Source organism: Oreochromis niloticus, linkage group LG18 (genome assembly GCF_001858045.2).
Source record: "Oreochromis niloticus isolate F11D_XX linkage group LG18, O_niloticus_UMD_NMBU, whole genome shotgun sequence".
Taxonomy (NCBI): Eukaryota; Metazoa; Chordata; class Actinopteri; order Cichliformes; family Cichlidae; genus Oreochromis; species Oreochromis niloticus.
In genome coordinates, this window is record NC_031982.2 from 8,875,761 (window position 1) to 8,893,076 (window position 17,316).

General features: G+C 41.8%; 1 protein-coding gene across 3 annotated transcripts; it reads right to left on the bottom strand.

The window, feature by feature from the left end:
- Positions 1-2,759: 2,759 nt before the first annotated feature.
- LOC100693460 (SUN domain-containing ossification factor) lies at positions 2,760-16,863 on the bottom strand. 3 transcript variants are annotated; one of them, XM_019347454.2, is made up of 24 exons: positions 16,575-16,863; positions 13,346-13,451; positions 12,965-13,084; positions 12,454-12,662; positions 12,263-12,364; positions 11,984-12,125; positions 11,779-11,896; positions 11,525-11,649; positions 11,338-11,405; positions 11,127-11,234; positions 10,819-10,924; positions 10,395-10,415; positions 9,917-9,972; positions 8,963-9,045; positions 8,627-8,692; positions 8,455-8,520; positions 7,672-7,759; positions 6,089-7,420; positions 5,895-5,982; positions 4,692-4,796; positions 4,260-4,417; positions 3,963-4,054; positions 3,804-3,859; positions 2,760-3,455 (listed from the first exon to the last, which is right to left on the bottom strand). In XM_019347454.2, exons 1-24 carry the CDS (start codon positions 16,631-16,633, stop codon positions 3,003-3,005), a joined length of 3,927 nt encoding a protein of 1,308 aa, XP_019202999.1. In that variant the 5' UTR covers positions 16,634-16,863; the 3' UTR covers positions 2,760-3,002. The 3 variants fall into 3 exon arrangements, with proteins under 3 accessions (XP_019202999.1, XP_005458129.1, XP_005458130.1); XM_005458072.4 differs by having other exon boundaries at positions 3,963-4,057; XM_005458073.4 differs by lacking the exon at positions 10,395-10,415 and having other exon boundaries at positions 3,963-4,057.
- Positions 16,864-17,316: the final 453 nt, after the last annotated feature.

The following is a 17,316-nucleotide window of genomic DNA, read 5'->3' on the forward strand; positions in this document are numbered from 1 at the left end:
GCAGGGCAAAGAGAAAACTAGGAATTCTGTTTAACAAAATGGAGAGGGGGGGTATAAGCATCACGCTTATCTCTGAAAGGCTCTCGCTACCCAGCCAGGTCAGATGAATAAAGAGGTTTTAACCTAATTTCTCACGTCCAACATGGTTGGCTTTGACTACGCGTGACCACCGTAAGCAAAAGACAGTGTGAGGAAAAGTAAATAATCCTGTTTTTTTGTTTGTTTGTTTGTTTGTTTAACTTAAAAAAAAAAACTAGCTGGAGCCATAACAATGTGGTTTTGGTTCGTGGTTTCACATCAAAAGATTTCTTCAAACGCACATTTTCACTCCATGCTCAGTGGGGTTTTTCTTTTCTAAAAAGCACTTCAGTTGTGCAGGACAAAAACAGGGAGCACGTTTAGATGAGCATTTCTCACTGGAGAGTCTAACGAGTGCATTTAATAACAGAACACAAACACGATAAAAGGGACGGCACTTTCATTGGCTTTATAGAGGCACAAGCAAATGAGTTCGTATTGTGGAGAGCAGCAGCCTATTAGCCCTTGAACTAATTTACTTCTATCCTGAGTGATGACTCATCACATGGATGTTGATGGTAGATCAAAGAGAAAAAAAAATCCCCCAGCAGAAGTTTATGATAATGCTGGACTGCCCCCTGCTGGACATACTGAATCATTTCTTACATAATAAAGGTTACTGCAGTTCAGCTTCATATTACTTGCAGCCCTGGGTGAAAATTTTGGTATTTCTATTAAAACTGCTGCGCTAAAAAAAGTGACACAGTCTGGTTTAATGTGAAGTGTACGGACTTACTGTGCTTATTTATATGACTTATAATGTCTACCTGTGCATCTGTGTTCTCTCCCAGCCCCATAAGCTTCATCTCGAGTACATAATCACCTTTTAAAAAGCTGTGAGACCTCATAAAATTAATCACCGTCGAAAGAAAATAGAGGAAAATATCTTAAGCCAATCACATGTAAGTCAAGCCCCGTAAAAGAAGCGTTTTTGTGGCCTATTAGAGGTAGTGTCACCCATCTTGCTGACCTCCATTAGCTGCCGCTGTCTGATGCAACACAACATTCTTCTTAATGCAGTCAACCACAGCTGGCATTGAAGAACTGTATACAGAAGCAAGCACAACATTATGCAAACACTAACACTGGGCATCAATCACATGCTGCCAGCAGACCCTTCTGATACTCAGTGTTATCTCTCTGGGGTGATTCTGTGTCACTCTGATTGCAGAGGTAACATTATTTTCCTCCGGGGCTCAGGGCGCAGGGTCAACAACAGATCATCACTCCCGAGGCCAGGGGCTCATTGACCTGCTCCGAGTGCGTCGGTGAAGTGGAGGCTTTCAGCTCGGGAGGTCTGAGCTCAAATCCATCGCAGCTGATCATTTTAATTTTCTCCTAATGGCATTTGCAGCATCGCTCGGAATTTAATGTAAGCTTAATTCTACAGTAAGAGTGTTATTAGTCATGAAATCCATGAGTGTCAAAGCAGCGCACGATTCCTGCTCTGCAAGATGACTCAACAATGCAGCAAACTGAAAGGGGAGAATTTAACATTTAAAAGCTAAAACACACCAAAGACTGAAGGTAAAAACGGCCACTTCATTAGGTACACCTGTTCAACTCCTCGTTAACACAAACCTGTAATGAGCCAATTGCATGGCAACGACTCAGTGCATATAGGCATGGTCAAGAGGACCAGCTGAAGTTAAAGTGAGCATTAGCATGGGGGGAAAAAGGTGATACAAGTGGCTTTGTAATGTGGTTGTTGGTGGCTGACTGATCTGAGTGTTTCAGAAAGTGCCGATGTACTGGGGTGTCACCACACAACTGTCTGTAGTGTTTACAGAGCATAGTCTGAAAAAGAGGAAACATCCAGTGAGCAGCAGTTCTGTAGGCAAAAAAAAAAAAGCCCTGTTGATGACAGGTTAGAGGAGAATGCTTTGAGCACCCTGATAGGAAGGAAACAGCAAGTCAAATAACATCCTGTTACAACCAAAGTACGAAGAATAGCATCTCTGAACGCACAACAGATGGGCTACAGCAGCAAAACGCCACACCGGGCGAAAAAAGTTGCCTGTCCAGGTTCAGAACTCGGCATGAACATGAAGGCTGGTGATTAGCTGTGTAATGGTGTGGGGGGGTATTATATTGGCAGACTTTCGGCCTGTTAGTATCAACTGTTTGTCTTTTAAAACACCATAACCTACCACAGTATTGTTGCTTAACATGTCCATCCTTTTATGTCAACTGTGTGTCCGTCTTCTGATGGCTGCTTCCATCTGGATAACACACACTTCAAACTGTGTGAACATAAAAATGAGTTCACTGCACTCAAACAGCCTCCAGTCACTAGATTTCAACCCACTCACCACGAATAGGAGATTCAATCATAAACACAACTTGGATGTAAATATGGACCAAAAATGTTTCTTTGCTGTTGAATCTACGCCACGAAGAACTAAGGCAGGTCTGAAGGCACAAGGGAAGTCCAACCCAGTACCAGTAATAAGCTAGTTAACCCATTTTTTTGGTGAGGGGGGGGCAAATGTTACCTGAAGTAACATAGCAACTCCTATGCTTTTATTTTGAAAGGGAGATTAGCCACAGCAAATAATTGTTTCAGTTCTTGATTCCTGGTCACATGATATTTGGATTTTAAACACGGAAATTCCTTCAACAACAACAAAAATAAGATGTTGACATCTTGAGACCTGTTGGGTCAATAATCACGTTCACTATTCACAACCAAAAGAGGAAAAAGCTTTAATGGAAAGCTGGGAAGACATTTTTTTGATTTGAAGTAAAACAAATGCAAATGATAAGAACTGAACAGTGACGATGAAAATAAAATGAACTTTAAGAGCGAACAGATTGTCTCGCGTTGAAGCTTAAAGCTGCCTTTGACCACAAAAGTAAACAGATGTCCTCTTTTAGAAAGAGTTGAGCAGTGGGTGAGGGGGGAGTTTGTGTCACTGTTTGAGTTAGACGGGACCTGAGAGCGCCACAAATGTCTTAGTGCTTGGTTCTGTTTTCCTCCTTAAGATGTCTTCTATGGTCGAAATGGGCAACGGTTCACTTTTGTCCCTCCGAGGAGCGTGAAGAAAATCCACCACCGCGCAGCTGGGCTTAGGACGCCTGCGTCGCCATGCCCGTTTCTCTGCCCGGCTCTTGGGTGGAGGGAGGCCGTCACAGATTCGAGAGCAGGCTGTGGTGAGGCCACAGAAAGAGGGGTCGTCTGAATGAGAAGATCCCTCCGAGCTGCCCTCTGACGGTGAGTCTCTAAACGTAGGGTGAAGTAAATTTTTTGTAAGGGGGATGGGGTTTGTGGTGACAGGCGCTCCGTTGCATACTCCATTGGTCAGCTCAGGAGAAGAATGTAAGGAGGGTTTCAGAGTCTCCACCTTTTCTAGGAGTTTCATCTTACGACGTCTCCTCTGTATAAGAAAAGAAGACGACAAGGCAGAAACATGAGACCCACTTTAATCATGATACCCTGGTAAAAGGATTAATACCTTCCTGATATTACACTGTGACAATACAACACCAGTGCATTGTGCTAAACCCCAACGTTCAGTTTACTAGTTGCAAATTTACAATCGTTCACAGCTTACTGAACTCAGTAAAACCTCCCCATTGGTGGGGTTTCCATGCTGCGCAATACTCATTATTGCATCTCCTTGCGAGTTCTTTTTTTTGACAGTGTTGAAACTCAACACACATCTTGATATACTGGCCAAGCCCCCCCTTCCCCCACAAACCACACTACTAAAAGCATTACACACCTTTCTGTTTGCTGGATAGAGACTCTCTGTTCCCTCTGCATGCAGCATTTCTGGGCCTGTTACAGAAAAAAAGGTTAATTTCTACAAACTGATTAGCGATTTTTAGCAAAATAAAAAGCAGATTCTTAAAACTTTCTATGTTATGTGGTGCGACTTTACCTTCAGTGGTGGCTAACTGGAATGACTCAGAGTTTATGAGTGGATAGGACGCACTCCTCTTCAAACCCAGTTCATCACAGCAGGAGAACTGTCTGCTAAGGATAAAATTCAGTGTATTAATGGTTAGTGGAAAAGACAGCACACACACACCACCTTTATCAAGATATCTTGATGAACAACTCAAATTGTCCTAATGAGTAAAAATCACTCATTGCACTGCAACCTCTCCTCACAGCTCCTAAGAGCCCATTTGAAGTGCTCTCTTTCCACTTCAGGTGGCAGAAGTTGTGTTTGTACCTTTCAGGACAGCAGTAGGTGTAGCTCTTAGGCGAGGGTGGCTCTGGTTCTGTGGTTGGAGGTACAGTGGAGAGGCGACAGTGGTTGGCACACAGCAGAAGGCCGAGACACAGACACAAGATGAGAGACAGCAGCAGGTAATTCTGCCTGTCTGATACCTGGAACGCAGGAAACTGATTTTAAGTAACATGCGATACGTTGATGATGAGGACAGAAAGTACTCTGACAAAAAGTGTTATAAATACACTGTGAGGTGTATTTATAAAGTTGGTTAAATATTAGCAGCTTCTCCTCATGTAAAAGCACCTAATGAGCAAGAGCACCAGTGCACCCTAATGACTTAGTGAAAAGACTCAATTTACTCCATTTGAGAAAAGGCAATGCAAAAAAGCACTGCAGATGACGGCTTTGTGCCCGGAGTGTTGCACACACCTCATTCTGCAGTTGGCTGACTCTGACAGACAAGTTGAGAACCAGCTGAGTCACATTCTCCAGTTGGCCCTGCAGAAACTGGATGGATTCAGTCTGACGCTGGTCCTATGGGCGTAAAAAGGCAACACATTAGCAACCAACCGCACAGGTTCACGTCACTGAAATGATATGCAAAAGTATGATGAGTAAGTATTTTGGGGTATAATAAGTGTTTGTTTTATTCACTTGGAGATAGTGCGTGACCTTTTGAGTTTGTCATGGATGCACGTTTAAGCAAACAAACGCAAATTTCTCTTCCAAACACAATTTTGTGATGTTGACTTTTTATTGCAACACTTGAAACAAAAGTGCAAAATGGGACTAACTTGAAATTATTTTTGCCACTCTGTTTTTTTCAGTGTGTTTAAACTATGGTCAAATCTGATATCTTTATTTGCTCCTGATACCCAGTCTATTAATTATGTCCTCTGTAGTGGACCAAAGAAATCTACTGTGGTCATAAGCTAAAACAATGAGCTACATGAAACTGAAACATTGTTATTATTTTACTGACTGCACCACAAAAATATGGAGCAACATTAGCATTCATGTGCAGTTGTGCTCCTGCCCACCTGACAACTCTCGTATAGGTCTATTCGCCCTCTTTCTAACTTAGAGTAAACGGTGCGTTAATGGGCCATAAAAACAAAACAATGAGCTGAATTCCACGTTGAGTTGCGAGGAATTGCAAAGCCAGTTAAGGGTAGGTGTTTGAGCCATCGCTAATAGAAAATATTGATTAGCGCAATTTGGATTTGGCTTTGAGGAAAGCTCTTTGGGCTCTAAACCTTGGAGGCAGCTGCTACATCAGGGTGGGCAACTCCAGGCCTCGAGGGCCGGTGTCCTGCAGGTTTTAGATATCACCCTGGCTCAACACACCTGAATCACAGGATTAGTTCATCACCAGGCCTCTGGAGAATTACAAGACATGTTGAGGAGGTCATTTAGCCATTTGAATCAGCTGTGTTGGATCAAGGACACATCTAAAACCTGCAGGACACCGGCCCTCGAGGCCTGGAGTTGCCCATCCCTGTGCTACATCATGTGGCTGTTCTACAGTCAATACAAACTGCAAGAAAACATTTTGGAAAGAAGCAGCCAACTCAAAGTCAGAGAAAAAGCATTTATGGCATCTCTGCATGAAAACTGTGTGTTATTGTTTACCTGCTCCTCTGCAATTCTGGAAGTGTTCTGCAGTTTAATGATGGTTTTGTTGAAAGCCTTCTGCATCTCTTCCATCTGCTTTCGATACCTTAACAAAAAAAAAAAAAAGGGATCACTGTAACCTCAGCTCATTAACAAAAACAAACTTTATATTTTTGTTTTCCTCACTCCTCCTGTCCTTCCACCATCCTCACCTCTGGCTAAGCTGCTCCAGGTAGCGTCCACTCAGTGACATGTTCATCTCCAGGGCCTTAATGCGGTTGTTGAGTCTCATGAAGACCGACTCTTTCTGGCTCGAGCTGTGCACCGGGTTCCCGTTCTGCTCTGTGCCATTAGGGGGATCTGCATAGATGTCCGAGAGGGACGGTGAGGTGGGTGAAGACGGAGTTGGGGAGGATGGGCGAGGCAGCTGACCGTTGCCACTTGAAGATGTTGAGATGTCGTCTGCAAAATCCTCCATTTTAGCATCTGCGATGGCTGCGTGACCACCAGAAGGCTCAGGTTCTGTAGCAGGTTCTGGAGCAGGGGGGGATACTTCAGAAGAAGCAGTGCTGCTTTCGGGTACAACAGCTGAGTCAGGCTGCTGCTCTAAATGAGGGGAGCCTGTGGGTGCAGGGACTGGAGATTGATCTGTTTTGTCTTGGGTTTGAATGAGGACATTTGTTTCTACTTGAGTGACATCAATCTCCAGCGTCTCCTCTGGGGGTGTCACCGATATGTCGTCTGCTGTGACACTGGTGCTTGGTTTTACAGGGACAGAGCTACTGAGAGAAGCCGAAGGCTCGATGTGCTCTTCTTCCTCCAGCACATCCTGGCTGTTCTCTGGCCCTGGCTCCTTTGCCGGTTCCAAGGTGGACAGCTGTGGTGTTTCCACAATATGGGTAGGTTTGGCTGCAGATGAATCAGCATCGCTGGGTTTGGGGAGCTTCATGGTTTGACTGGGCTCCAGCAGAGGAGATCCAGATACGGATTCTTCTGTGTTCCCAGGAGGCTGTGATACCTCCGATTCTACAGCTTCACTCTCTGGCTCCTGCTCAGAAGCTTGTTCTTTGTCTTGGAGCTGATGCAGCTCACTCGGGTGCTGCTGAGGTTCGGGAGGGGCAGATGAGTGCGTAGGTGGGTGCCAAGATGGTGTTTGGGTGGAAGGAATTATTTGCTGTTTTTCCACTGTTTGGCATTCCCTGTGTTTGGATAGTGAGGCAGAACACTGCTGCTGGAAATACTCCAGAAGAGAAGCTGCACAGGAGCATGGAGAAGAAAGTGAAGGAACTGGAGGGCAGTACTTTAAGCTTTCCTGTTGTCTCTCATGATGATCCCTTTTCTCTTCTTCCAAGTCATCCTCCTTGTCTAGAAGAATGATTGTAGAGCTGATAGGTTCCTCCTCATCCTTGTCTAAAGGAAGAACTATTTTTTCCTCCATGGGTGGGAGCTCCTGTTTGACACCATCAGATGTGGTTGATGTCTCTAGGGTGGAGTTTTCCACAGTTTCAGGGATATCTGAAATCTGCACATCTTCAGAGTCTGGACTGGAGAAATGAGAACAATGTCGTAAATATTAAATTAAAGTTTGCCTGTGGTCAGTTTAAAATGATCTCTCACTTTTACACATCGGAAATCACGCCATAGGTCATAGGGAGTACTATTGCATTTGTGTGAAGAGGCTCAGAGGGAGGTGCAAAATCTACTAACTATTAAAAAAATGAAAAACACTATAGATAACACAGGTAATCAATGGGAGTAAAATAGTGAACCTGTGGTACATCTGACAGGTACTCACACTGAAGTAGTAGTAATAGTAGTTTCAGTGGTGGATTCAAGGGGCTGCGAGGGCTCAGTTATGTTCACTTCTTGGGATGAAAGGCTGCCTGAAAAAAAAAAAAAAATCAGAAAAATTTACATTAACAACAAATAGTTTCAAAAGTACAGTTTAGTCAACTTCAACATTTTTGATTAAAGAAAAAAAAAAAACTAAAAAAATAAGCTTGTCAATCCTGAACACTGTATAAGACTGAAAAGGCAAATAACTTTACAAAACCACTTTCCAAAAAAAGTGTCAGAAAAGCGTGTGAAACAGAAATTAAAAACAAATGCTTTAAAACTTTTATTTATATAAAACTAGAACAACGTGCATCATAAAATGCTGAAATTCAAATATCTTTCTCTTAGATGTAATATATTTGTATTACAGTTGATTAATGTACTTTTTATTTTCTATCAGTAACACATTTTAGACAAGCTGTGTTTACCACTGTGAGTATGAGACCAATTTTTGTAGTTTTAGAATCAAAATATTATTTTCCTTGTTGATTAATAAGAGATTTTAACGGGTTGGATCAGGTTGGATTGAAGGTTAAATGACTTACAAATTTCCAAAGGCTTAGTATCTTTGTATATTTGCATGGTAGGGTTTCAACTTAAACCCACAGATTGTTTTAATTTTACATTTACACTGGTCCCTAACTTTTTCAAATTTGGATAGCTTTTATTATGTTTACTCTAGACAAAGTCAAATAAGAAAACAGTAGTGTGTTAGTATGCATATATGGTGTGTTGTCCGTACCATTCATCTCTGTGCCTCCTCCAAGAACGTTGACAGCAATATTGTTTACCATGTTTAAAATAGCATCTGAAGAGCAAATGATAACATCAGTCACAAGTTCACACAAACACAATCTGAGCTTGAGAACAAATGTACTCATCTTCATGCTGTAGGAGTTTAAAATCAGACTTGCCTTTTGCTGATCCAATTAGATTCTTGGATAGTTTCGCCTCACCAGGTGCCGATCCAGAGGGATAATCTGTAGGGAATGTTATTAAACGCTTTCATATTGTATGTAAGACATTAAAATCACCAACCAATATAAATGTAAAGCAAACTACTATGACATTAGCTTATTTTTACACAAAACAAAAACTTTTCAAAAATTCAAAAGGGATGATTTCAATACTAATTTATTATTCTCAAACTGTACTGACAGCTGCACTTACACCAAGTTTAACTAGTCTATTTTTTTTTTCTTTTAACAGCAGTTTGCAGCAATTTTAGCTACAACATCCTCTGTTCTTACCCAAGTCGTCGTCCTGATCATCTGGCCTTTCTGAGGGATCAGCTATCTCCTCATATTCTTCCACCATGCTTGTACCAAACACCCTGTCATAAAAATAAGGATCCAAATCTATAACCACAGTCACACTGAAAGTAATTTACAGTTGTGGTCAGAAGTTTCAAACTGTCACACTCAAATAAGAGGGAAATGTTTAGAAACAACCCAGGAAACCTCACTGCTCATAGTTAATGAAATGATGAAGGAGGAAGACTAATTCCAAATTCTTCAGCTTCACTTCAAATCAACAGCTAAACAGTTACAACTTGGACACAACTGAAAATATAATCTCAAACACACATCAAACCTGGTCTAGGAATGGATAAATGCATAAACATTAAGCTCCAACCCTGTAGAAAATATGTGGACTATGCTTTAAAGCCAGGTCCATGACAGGAAACCAACTATTTTAAATGAACTCTACCAAGAAAAGTAGTCAAATCAAGCCAGAACTATGCCAGAAGCTTGTTGATGAATACCAAAATCATCTAGTCGAGGTGCAACTTGATAACGAACATTTAACAAAGACTAATGGGGGGGGGGCGGATGTGTACATATTTGAGCCTGTATGCACACTTATATATTCAAACTTGTGCAACCAATTCTTGTTTGCTCCAAGTCACCAAATACTTTTCACTCCCTCAAAAACTATTAGTCAGCAGTTTCTGAAACTGTAATTTAAATGTATCTTTAAACTGTGCAGAAGCAAGAAACAACTGCCAACAGGTTAGTTCCACTTTTTCTAAACAAAACCTTGATGTAGTACCAAAAATCAGACGCTATCCTAGCTTATGCTGTGTTATGGTTTCTTGCTTCTTGTGCAATATACAGATTGTGACTTCCTTTAAATAGATTTGAAAAATAAAAGCTGAGAATGCTTCACACTGCATGCTATGCGTTAGGAGCAGTTTCACGTACCTTATGAGACTAAGTGGACAGAAATGTTCAGAGCCAAAGTGGGAGACCAGCTCTACCTACAACAAAAAAATAAAAAAATATTGCAAAACTAATTCAGATTATTTCATATCTTGTGTTGCGGATTTATAAAATCATCAGCAGAGTTATTAACAACAGCAAAGCATTGATTTTGTTATAAAGTCAATTAGTGTAATGAAAAAAAATGATGGACTGACAGACTGTGTAACCAGGAAATCAGAGAAATTTGAGAAACATAATAATGGGTATTATTCCGAGGATTATCAAATGTTCACAATGTCTGAAATAAACACACTGGAAAAGCAGCCACTGGACGTTACAATGGTTTGCAGGCAGCATAGCAAGTTAGATCTGATTCTGTTTCATTCTGATCACAGCAGTTAGACACAAAACACACTCCCCTCCACGTTTACTATTCAGTTCACCCAACGACAGAGCACTACAAGAAGGACAAGCTAACCTTTATGTACTTGGTGAACATCTGAAGCAAGACAAAAGGGAAAAAGAGAAATATTAAAAGAGACGTCAGCATGCATTAAAAACAGGACTAGAGAGAGGATGCTGGTTTCACCTGAGTCACTCAGGCAAATGGCAACACCGTCTCTAACACTTTTCAAAATGGCAAAGCCACAAGGGACAAAAGAAAAAAAAAACCCACTCCAACAGTACAGTACAGTCAGGTAATAGTCAGCTGCAGATCGAAACAACTGAATGAGCAGTTCACCTCGACATATTCAGAAAATATCCTGTTCGTAATGTAATTACACTGAAAGATTACGGCAATTTGTTGCACAGATTCAACAGAGAATAAGGGGAGATATAGCAAAATAATTAAAACAAACAAGCAAACAAACAAACAAAAAAAAAAAGAATATAGTGCTCACTTTTACATATTTTGCGTAAAGATGCTCATCCAATGGGAAGCTCTGAACTGTACGTTCATCCCGGGCGTGAAAGGTTCCCAGCTTTAGCCATTTATTTGTTGGGTACCTGCAAAAGTAGATTCATACAGCACAGTCAGATTAGTCGATGACTGAAGCTGCAGCTTGGTGTCACTGGAAACTACAGCGAGAAACAAAAAAGATGACAATAAAAAAAACAAAAATAAAAAAAATACTGAAAATGTAATCTTCTTTTAGAAGATATTAAAAAGATGACATGACAGATCCGACAGCATAGCCACTGGGCATACCTATCACTAATGGACACAAGAAAGTCTTTAGGTGTAGACGAGAAGAGTTCAAAGTTGGCGATGTCCAACTGCTTCACCTGGATGGGCTCACAGAGCTCAATAATGAACCTGAGCGTCAGAGAGAGGGTGGAAAAAATAGAAAATTGGGTTTAAGAGGAGAGAAAAACAGAATTGACTCATTTGTGGATAGAAGGAAAGGGATGCAACATACCAGATTTTATTACTGCAGGGGTTTAGCATGTATAAATCCATGTTCTCCTTCAATATGGCTGAAGTGCTCTGCATGGAACGAATTAACAAAGTAGTATGAGTTGAATTTGTCACTGTGTCAACATCCAGCAGGATAGGCAGATTTTATGAGTTCATGGTGAATAGAAAACATAAGCATCATTTTATACCTTAGCCTCTGGGTTAGCGCCAAGTATCTTGGCCCCACACTCCACTGAGGCGTAGTTATTAAAGTTCTTCTGGACCTTCTTCACTGTATGAGAACCCACGTTGTTGGAGGTGTGAGTGGACTGAGCTATGGTGAGAAAAAAACGGGGGGGGGGGGGGGGGGGGGGAGATATATAGAGATATATATTTTCACACTTTTGCAGTTTATTCTAGTACAGAAATGGCTGCAATTTCAAAACTCATATTCAGATCGTACTTTTTTCTTTCTCCACCTCCATCATCTTGCGTTTCCACTCATCAAAAGTGGGGATGTCCTCGGGGTCTTTGGCGCTCACACTTGAATCTGTGTCTGTGGTGCCAGGGGAGCTCAAGTCCTGTCACAGATAATGAGAAAATGAGAGCTGGGACAGCTCCTCTGACGTGAAAGGAAAAATAGTTCACACTGAATCCACGCTCCTTACCGCCTCCTTGAGTGTGTGCGAGACGTTGGATTCCAGGTGCTGCGTACCGTGACCAGCAGGAGAACTCAGAGGAACATCAGTGTGGACTTTAGTACCTGCAGTGTGAGCATTGGAAGTGTTCTCCAGAACAACTGGAGGGCTGCTGTAGTAACGAAAAATGCATCGTTGCCATCGTTTAAAGAGAGTCGAGAATGAATTTATTTATTTAACTACATCCAGAGGTTTTTCTTTTCTCTGTTTTTAAAATCTTTCAAAGGGTGAAATGTTAACTGTACCTACCTGTCATTTTCATATGGATTGTTCTCTTCTTCACATTCAGCTGGAGGCAGGTCAGAATCGTTGACCTCAGAAGCAGCTACATCTAAGGCATCGCCCGGGACACTGAAATTAAAGAAAAAAAACAACAACATTTTAGCAGGAACATTAAATGAAACAAACATCTGCAGTGAGATTTGACAACAGTAACTTGCCCCTTGGGGATGCTGTCTTTGTTGGGGCTGTCGTTAGTTTCGGCAGAAAATGCAGCGACAGAGTCGGGGGAAGGCGGCGGGGAGCCATGCTCCTGATCTTGAGTGACAGAGATTTCTATATGCTGACTTTCAGAGCTGTGCTCAGGTTGTGATATTCCTTTGTCTGCCTCCAGCTCTACCTCTGCAGCAGACTCGTCTGCTTCAAAGGCCTGATGGATAAAGACAAGAGATATTTGTGCTGTTGAGTGCAATGGTAATATGTTTGGCCCATTTACCAGAGCTGGATTGATCAATGAAACACTTAAAGCTCTGAATATCCCTGAACATTCATGACCTTGATTGCTTCTCTTGCGGTGAAAGTTTTATGCTGCTCTGATGGAAACAAGATGTAAAACCCTTTTGAAGTCTAAGCTAAAACATGTTTTTGACATTCTCACATGCAGCATGCAAGTATAATAGCAGACAGTGATTGCTATATTAAATATAAATGAAAGCTGCAGTCATACTATACCATATCGTATTCTTTTTGGCCCACTTCTTGTAGCATCTGCTCCTCTTTGACACGATCGTCTTCTGTTGGTGGCTCATTTTCAGGGAAAGGCGGGTCAGGTACGACCAAGCTTTCCTCAACCTAGTCACGACACAATAACATTTCACTGATATTATTACACCCCCAAATTTGAGTGAGCTGCTAAAAAACTTTGCTCAGTCCAAATATTCAGATAATGTTGTTAATCTGCTACAAATCTAGCACAGCAAGGCGTTTCCAGAGCTGTTAAACCAACAAAGGAGTGCATAGTGAAGTGTATAGTCACAAAAGCTATTCATCACATCGACCTGTACAAGCTCTGAGCCATGAGATAAGTTCTGGTACAGCATTGCACAACGCTACCTCGTGATGATGGGAGTGTTCCTGAGGCTCTTCTTCCGAGCTGACCTCCTTTGGGGACACGGGGCTCTGGGCCTCTCCTTGCAGCTCTGTGCAACCAACATAGCAACTGTGGCAGCGAAGGGACAAAGTGAAAGACGGTCAGTGCCACAATACCACCGAGTCGGTTTTGAAAAGTAGGGTCACTTCATTTTGTGGAAAACAAAGAGCTCGGATTCTGAGGATGTGAGGAACTTTTAAAACTCTTGCAACAACCGAACAAAACAACACTTTTATTTCAGGGCGGTGAGTCATGAACGGAGAAACCTGCAGCCCAGTGTCACAGTGTGACGCACCGAGCGTTCACGTGGCCGTACCCCAAGGAATCAGTTTATCTTATCTGTATGCAGAGCCAGGGAATGTTTTCAGAGCCAAAAGACACACCTCAAGCACACTGCATATTACTCAACCTGTCTGTCAGACCTGCTTTTCATGTGTTATTCATATCCTAATATTGTTTTAATTGTGGGATGAAGGATGAAAGTATTTGAGGAATGATGATTACTTCAGATGACTGTGCATATTTCTGAATAACAACCAAATTTTAAAAAAACATGTCTTTAAATGTTTATGTACATTTTTTTTTCATCAACTTAAAAAACTGGAACAAAACCTAATTGTGGCATTTGCAAATCTTTTGACACCTTTTCACTTATCAAGTGAAGAGGAGTCAAAACTTTATGTAATTAACTAATACGGGCTTGTAAAAGGCCAAATGCTCCCAATAGGACTGTCAGCTGATGACATTTCCAAAGCTGGCCTCCATGCAGCTAACACAGATGACGCTTTCGCCCACAAAGCAGGTGAAAGCTATAAAAAGCACGTAGAGCTTGCAATTTCCGTTGTCTAAAATGTCATTCGAAACAGATGTAACTGGCAGCAGGACTGTGGAAGTCTGCAAGAATCAATTAGGGTACTCACGTCTCTGCAGTTCAAAAATCATTTGTCTCGAGGTGCTGGAATTTTGGATACACCCATATATTAAAATATTCCTTTATTTTGAACCCTACAAGTCTGTTGGGTGACACAATCCCAAAAAGAAGAAGGTCAGGGTCACACTGACTGTCCCCACTCTTGGCAGAAAAACAACACTAAACAGCAGTAACAAGGCTTAAAATAGCTGCGAAAATGTCAAACTGGTGTCCTCAAAGGCCACGCTCTAACAGTCACTTGGCAACAATCCAGGTCATTACATGGATTTTATTCTGGATTCCAGGTCAGGTACTTTACTTGGCCGGCTGCCTGGCTGCCATCGCTTGTGTTGATCTGACGTGAGGCTCGACTAGTCAAAAACACCCACGAACAACAGAGCATTTGTTTTCTAATTGAAAGTCATCTACCACAGTGTGATGCCAAAGGAGCAACAGTGGTGCTGAGCCACAGCTAGCTAAATAATTCATTACCCAATTACAAAGGGTTAAAGTACTCACCATCACATTCAAAAAGCTAAGATATGCTCAGTCTCACCGCAAATGCATTAAATGTTTGTATTACACAGTATACTGTATGTTATTATTATTTTTGAGAAATGAAATGGGTCGTATAAGTGCAGGATTTGCAAAACAGGATTAAGTTTTTAAGTGATAGTAGTGCCAATGCAACAGCATGAAAAAAAACACTTTTAAAGAGCAGCCTTAATATGTGGAAGTGAACTGCTGACCGCTGCAGCAGATGAAACAGACGAAACACGTCTACCACAAGTGCAAAGATCATGTATATGTGCTCACTCTTGTCAGACTGTCCTTGGGAATCATGTCTGATATGTGACTCTGATAGGAAGAAATGATACATAGTATGGTTTCACCTGCATGGTGGTTTATGACTTGAAATTATGAAATTAGTAGAAAAATTAAATGAAACTTTTTTTTTTTTTTAAACAAATGCTGAACCAGTTTTTAAAATATACAGTAATTAAAGTTAGTTGAATACAGTTTTATTTATGTAGCACCAAATCACAAAAGCGGTCACCTAAAGGTGCTTTATACTTACAGTAAAGACCTTCAATAATAGAGAGAAACCCCCAACAATCAGACGATCCCCCATGTGCAACCACTTGTAGACAGCGGAAAAGAAAGACTCCCTTTTAACAGGAAGAAACCTCTGGCAGAACCAGGCTCAGGGAGGGGCAGCCATCTGCTGCGACCAGCCGGCTACACTCCCTAAATGTACATATGGAGAAGAAGGTACTAAATCATGGTATATCAGATGTATGGGTCTTATGTTAAACATCATACCATGACGTCAGTGTTTCTCTAACACGGTAAAAGGAGTTTTGTACTCTTCCTGCTGTGATACTCTACTGGCATCAACAACTCCATTAAATTCCACAGCTTTTCCATGGGGTACAAAGCTGATAAACATTAAAAGGCAAAAGCACCATCACTTAAAGCTTCTGTCTAATATGAGAGCTAAACTGATGCTGTTGAAAGTAGGCCATGCCAACATCACCACTATAGATCCTAATAAAGTATTACATCATGTCACTCCCTCCCCTTCTGTCTGAAGCACAGCAGGCAGTTTGTTTGATGGTTTGTTTGATCCCACATTCATGCTCATCTCTGTCTCTATGTTGGCCTCAATGTTCTGTGTCAGATTTACAGAGCCCCAGCAAACTCAGGCTTTCCACAGGACAGACATGACTGACGTGCAAGGCCCATAATCCTGTCAGCAGCTGATGAACCAAACCTGTGTAACGTCTGCTAACGTCTGATCCCTCACGGCATGGGTTGTCACTGATGTACACAGAGCAGATTAGCGTGTGTGCATGTAAACCATGCTGTCTTGGTCAGTGTCTTCTAGAAAGGCTACAGTTAAGCTAGAGCTCAGACAGACTTCGCACATGTGCCAAACTTAAAGCGGCTGGTAAAATTCAAATCATATTCTAGCTTCTAGACCGTAACATTTTCATGAAGTGAACAACTTCGCGAGGTCGTTTAAAGCTAACGCTTCCCAAGCCCGCTTTAAAGTTAGCTGGTTAGTAGTCAGCTACTCAAGCTAACTCGTCCGCGAACAAGTCAGAAGTCAGCCAGGTGCCACATCACACCACAATGTTTACGCAAGCTAGCCAGACAAAGCGATGTAAAGGTTAACCTTGGGGTAATCTTTACTCGGGCTGTTTGGCAGTTTGAATATTTTGTGTTTTTCAGCGAAACAACAGTACTGTTTTCAAACGGGACTAATTAAACTAACTCACCAATAGACAACAGCTAGCCACACTGACACAAGTCGCCACAACAGTGGTGTCATCTTCATCCCTCTCCTGCCGGGACAGACATCCTCTCCGCGCTCAGAGAAACGTTGTATCCTTTTGCTATGCGGTCTTTCACGGCGGTGTATAACATAAACCGATCCGCTGTTTCCTGTTAACAAAGCTGACGTTGGCAGTTTCACTAGTGAAGTGTGATGCTAACTGCTGTAACCCCCCCCCACACACACACATACATAACTTGCTACCGGGTCACTGCGAAACTGTCCAATGAAAACGCAGCGACGCCATGACGCAGTTCAAACTGAGCGTATGTTGGGAGCGCTCGTTTTGTAGCGCACGGTCGCCCGATTGTATTGAGCTCCTTGAACTGAAGTATTTTAAAATTGTCAAGGGAGGGTGATTTTGCCTTTCAAGCGTTATCAGTTGCGATAATCAAAACACCCCCGCAGTGTTATAGATGCGATTACGATCATGCGGGGTGTCGACAGCTAATGGAAATTCACGCAAGCTCCGTAAAACATGTAAACTTAGAAAAAGAAATGTATTTTTCTCGCTGTATACCCCATTAAATAACTTTATAATAAACCCCAAATTCCACACCGCGAAACTTACATGCGTGCTAAAGATAGTATATGTTTTTTGTTGTCAAAGGAGTTTGCAAAGAAAAGCGTCTGGACTTCTTTAAGTTGCTTGAAGACGTTTCACCTCTCATCCGAGAAGGTGTGCA